We start from the raw sequence: 5575 nt of genomic DNA on the forward strand, positions 1-5575 counted from the left end.
TTGATTAGATTTAATTTGCGTGCTAATGGACGGTGCGCGTTTATGAGGGGAACAGGTTAAATGGATCCATCCATCCATCGAAATATCGCGTTTGATTAGATTAACGAACGCTACATCAAAGGAAAAATTCATGTATGCGTACAGCGGCATCGGGATAATTGGATTTATTCGAGACGTAAAACAAAATGTATACTATATATATATATATATATGATATTTGAATAACGAATAAAGCTCTCCTCGCTCTGCTGCAATGATATTTTTCTCGTTATATCGATATAATGAAAATGACGCATAAAAGCAAGTTTTTCAAAGTAACCAATCGTTATTGGACAGCCGCCGCGTAAACACATACATATACATATACAGCCAAATCTCGATAAATGCTGCGCGAATAGGAGCAGATTATACGGGCACATAAATTTTTCCAAGATACTTTTAGTTACATTATGTTACCGCGCGCGTGGTACGTACCGTTCGAATATGCGGGTAAACGCAAGTTTACGCGATAGCGATATGTCTATATATATGATATAACCGCTGCCTGTGCGCGCTTAAACAGACTGATTTTTACGATTAACCAAACGGCATCGTTTGGGAAGGGAACAAATTAAATGTCGGTTAACGAGACTCTTCCATTTCCTTATTAACGCGTTTGCGCACGAACGAGAAAGACACTGCGTGGACTCTACAGTTTTTGCCAAGATTTTCCTTCTTTCAGAGTGAAAGTGCGAGAGCAGGAGACTCTCTCGCGATGCGGTCGAACGTGGACCGTGTCCTCGACTGAGGTAGGTGCCTAAGCTGTCAGGGATTATATTCGAGCGCCTATCTATATATATATATATATATATAAAGGAGAAAAGAGCAAAAGAATAAACACAAACTGCTTCGTCCTGGTGGCAAGAGCAACAGGAGTATTAGCAGCAGGTTGTATGGGGAAGGAATGAAAATAATGGAAGAGAGTATATATAGTTGACGATATAAAATAGGGGGGGAGGGGGGGATATAATCGAAATCAAGAAATCGAGCTAGTGGTTTGGCATGCACGTGACTACCGTTGATATAGACAGAGAGCGCAAGTTTTTCACCTAGCTCGTCCGGTCGTAAAGCATAAGATTCGTGCTCCAGCGTGGAATAGCTTTATTATACAAAATAGATGCAAATTATCTTATTTACGGTTATGAGCGCTAATTATATTGCGTGCTTATACGCAAAATGTCAACGTGGTCGAAGCGGCTCGGACGCGCAATACGTTAGAGTTTTTACGAGACAGCTCGATGCCTCGAATAGGGGCCATACATAACGTATACATTACCGACTTAACGATCGCAAAATACCCACGGTTACGCTCGCTGCGTATCGCAATGCGCGCCAACATTACCGTCGACAATATTATTTGCCTTCTCCTCTATTACACCCCTCCCCTCGACTCACCTCTTTTGTGTGTGTATATATATAGCACATCCATACACGCCTCTCTACACGCACACACGTGTACGTGTATATAGATATTGCATTGGCCTCAACCTCCTACTACTACTATATATATGTATAGAAGCGCTTCTTCTACCTTGACGATTGGCACGGACAGCTGCCCGATTAACTTCACGCTTCTCGATCATCGTGGAAAAACTTGACTATATATATATATATATATATATATACGCTTCTCGCGCACGCACGTTTATCTGCCACGTGTGCGTCACAATGATTGACAAAGCTAATAAAGGTACAAGAAAAAAAATAGCTATATTTACACGCGGTCGTGGGCTTATCACGATACGAGAAAAAGATTGATCGTTCCGCGAGAGCAAAGTCAATGGGCGGCCTTTATTTATAATTTATACGCGACCGATCGAGTTGGAAAACCTTTGACTTAAACACCGTCATGTGTCTGAATACGTAATTACGCTCTGACAGCGTTATTAATCGGATAGAGAAGCGAGTGACTAATAACAGCTCTGCTCCTTCTCCGCTCTATACATGTATATGTGTGTATATCTATATATATATATACCCACCTCGCTCCATTCGACTTTTCTTGTACCTGTTCACCCAACAGCTTTGCTTCAATCCGACTTATATATATATATATATATATATAGAGAGAGAGAGAGAGAGAGAGAGGGAGAAGAAACGACAAAATTCAAACGCTAATAGATACCAGTGTAAATCATGCGAATGCTTATAAAGTTTGCTACGCTTGGTGAACATGCGTTGGCGCGTCTCTGCAATATATAATCTACTAGCTGGACGTGCAGCAACTCGCTTCGACAGTCTTTCAAACGTCCAACATGTTTCTTTTCGTTTCACCAGCACTCAATCAAATTTCACGACTCCCGGTGTGCGCGATCGATCAATCATCCCGTAAATCACGCTTTTTATTTATAGCTTAGTCCAAATTAGCGAAAGGCACCAGAGTTTCTATACCACGCACACACACGTAAACACACAAGGTGTATGTATATATATATATATATATAGTATATATATAATAGGTTCGACTTTGTCCGGACGAAAATTTTCATGGAATCAAGGCAAACGGCTCGCAGCTAACCTGCCAACCAACTTGCACGACTGTTTCTCTCTTCAAATTTAATTCTCTCGCAGTTTTGCCAAAACACAAGAGAGAGAGAGAGAGAGAGAGAGAAGACGAAGAGGAGCACCGTTTTATTATAGCGATAGAATTTCAATATCGGACTCTTGTCCTTCCTCCTCTCGAGCAATCAAATATGCATAGGCCGAGGGAGGAACAAAAGCAAAAAAGATTAAAGCAATAAAGTTGAAAAATTCCGGCAAAGATAGGATCGCGATGCCAAAATAAACGTGAACGTATATAGAGAGGAATGAATTTCCGTTGGAGAAGAAAAAATTGCATCGCAGCCGGGCCAAGCTTGCAGAACCAGTATTCCGTTGTTCGTATATAGAAAAATCTGCATCTGGCCGCGCACAATGTTGCTAGGCCAAAATAATCCGACCTATCGGAGAGAGCATATACGCGCGCGTTCGAGTTGTATCCAAAAAGAAACTCGTACCAATTAAAACGTCTCGATGAGAATTTATGATCGGGGACTGGTCCAAGATCGAAAGCCGCATAATCATTGGAGCGGTAAGAGGTTTTTTAATTTATTCGGATAGATCCGAAGCATTAATCACCTTCTCTTGAAAAAGATGGAAGCATGCTTCGTTTTGATCGATTCATATTGGCTTTATCAGTTGGACTGAAATATTCAAAGTGCGAGTAACCTGCTGCTGCGGATGCATTTTTCTACTGCAATATTTAAACCGATAATATCTGGCGCGTATCGAGAGTGGATCGAGAGAGGGACAATCTGGCCGAGCGTCGCTCGAATAAATCAAAAATATTTTCAACCTGCAACGAGCTAGCTGCGATATTGCATGGCTGCATGGGAAAGGAACGCGTACGCCTTACGGATATTTCATCTGGCTGATTTTTCCATCGTATGCGCAACGAGATTCCCTCGTGCCAATGCACTTTGATCATCTTCGCTTCTCGCAGCCCGTTAACCGTATACAACCTGACCTACTCATCCTCGTCTTGGCCTAGGCCGTTGAGAGACGATGCACAGTCGACTAATTTATGCCCCGGTTAGGTTTGTTTTCGTCCTCGAATCCCTTGTATAATTTAGAGTCGTTGAGAAAATTTCGCCGTGTCTCGGTATTGTTCCCGACCATGCGAGTATTTTGAATAAAAAGTGGCAAAAAGCGAACCAGCTCTATTTCGCCTCTCGTCTTGTTTCTTTTCTTAGGCGACGGAGACAAGGGTCTAGCAGCAGCCGGTTCTTCTGCCTCCTGCCAGATCGCTATTTAAGCTCGTCGGATCCGAAAATTTGGCATATCCAGTCCAGTGTCCTAGGTAGTTTCCTCGGCTCCCAATCTCTTCAGGAACGGCGTCAAGAGGCACCATGAAGTTTCTCGCTTTAACGTTAACGGCGGCTCTGCTGACCATTTCATCGGCGCAGGACATCCTGAGGCTGCCCTCGGCCTACAGGGACGGTGTCAAGTGGCAAATTGGTGTACATCAGGATGTCATGACTCATCCTTACCAGTTCGGTTTGGGCACCGTTGGAGTCTTTGGACGCAGCAACATTGCTGATGTCGAGCACGGACATCAGCATCAGGTTCAACATCAGCATCATCAGCAGCAGCAGCAGCAACAACAACATCATGGCGTTGTTGGCCAGGTTGGACACGTTCCATCCGTGCAAGTTCATCAGCCGGGTCAAGAAGGTTTCGTCAATCATCACGTTGACACTACCGTGCATCCTGGTGTCGGTATCGGAGTGGGAAATCAGGTTGGCTCATCCGAATATCCGACACATCACACCACCACCTACGTCGGTACCGAACAAGGAGGAAACGTCGTAGGTCAGGTGGGCCAAGTTGGACAAACTGGACACGTTCAACACGGTAGCGGTGTTCACGTTCCTCATGGTCAAGTGGGACAAGTACCAACGGTTCAGGTTCCGGGCACTCAGCAACATCATCAGTTTGGACAAGTCGGAAGCAGCGGAGTACAGGTTCCAGTTGGTCAGCAGGGATCTGGAAGTAACGTGGTCGGTACTGGTCAGCAACAAGGTCCGTGGAACCAGGTTGGACAAAACGGTCAGGTCGGTCCTCAGGTTCCCATTGGCCAAGGTGTCAACGGACAAGGCGTTCATGGACAAGTTGGACAAGGTCAGGTAGGATATTATCCACCGGGACAAGTGGGTCAGCCCAGCTACGTCGTTGGAAGACAAGGAGGACACGTTCCCAGTGGTCAATTTGGTACCGTTGGGGCTACCGGGAAAATGGTAACCTTCTACCAGAATGACTACGTTACACCGCGGCACTATGGTTTGCATCAGCAAATGCATCATCATCAGGTTGTACCCCAGGTAAACACTGTTCCCCACTACCAATTTCCAAGCCAGCACCATCACACCTCCGTGACGCACTAACGAGTACACGTGGAGAACGCAGCAAGTACTTTGCTCCTCGTGAGACTAAGAAGAGATTGTCCTCGGCTCTCTTCTCGATCCTTTAATTAACACGAAGCTGTACAAAATTACTGCGAGTGCTTGATGAAAATAAAACCGTCAAAGAAGAAATAAATTTCCTTAATCGGTCATATCATATACCCGTATATATATTTACCATGCTCCAACTATATACCATTGCACAGTTGATTTCCATGATGATCAAGTGGAAGGCGTGCAACCATCAGTTTTTCCTCAGGATCTTAGGGATCATTGGGAACGCATGTTTATTGACTCGTATATATATATATATATATATATATATATATATATATACAGATATATACGGGTCCGGGGTAATGGTCCAAGCCGATGGTCGAGAAAATTACGGGGTAGGATCGGTTGCCGCCGCTCTTACTATAGCCGAATGGGAATTCCTAAAGGTCCCATTACCACTCGTTCTCGGTGCAAAAGGAAAAGCAGTGAATACTTTATTGCGGCCACCTCGGCTTCTCCATTCACCGTTGGTGTGTCCGCGCTGTGTTTACGCCGTGTTTATGACGCGGCTAAACAACATTGCGACCATAATACTCTTC

At 44.3% G+C, this 5575-nt stretch overlaps 1 protein-coding gene across 1 annotated transcript; it reads left to right on the forward strand.

Annotated features, from left to right (window-relative positions):
• The first annotated feature begins 669 nt into the window (after window positions 1-669).
• On the forward strand, window positions 670-5074 carry LOC136776880 (uncharacterized). The gene is made up of 2 exons (XM_066732784.1): window positions 670-788; window positions 3771-5074. Exon 2 carries the CDS (start codon window positions 3927-3929, stop codon window positions 4959-4961), a length of 1035 nt encoding a protein of 344 aa, XP_066588881.1. The 5' UTR covers window positions 670-788; window positions 3771-3926; the 3' UTR covers window positions 4962-5074.
• The last annotated feature ends 501 nt before the right edge of the window (window positions 5075-5575 follow it).

The sequence above is a fragment of the Prorops nasuta genome, unplaced genomic scaffold (assembly GCF_024137725.1).
Source record: "Prorops nasuta isolate Cenicafe-Biocafe unplaced genomic scaffold, Cenicafe_Pnas_1.2 PNAS00010, whole genome shotgun sequence".
NCBI lineage: Eukaryota > Metazoa > Arthropoda > Insecta > Hymenoptera > Bethylidae > Prorops > Prorops nasuta.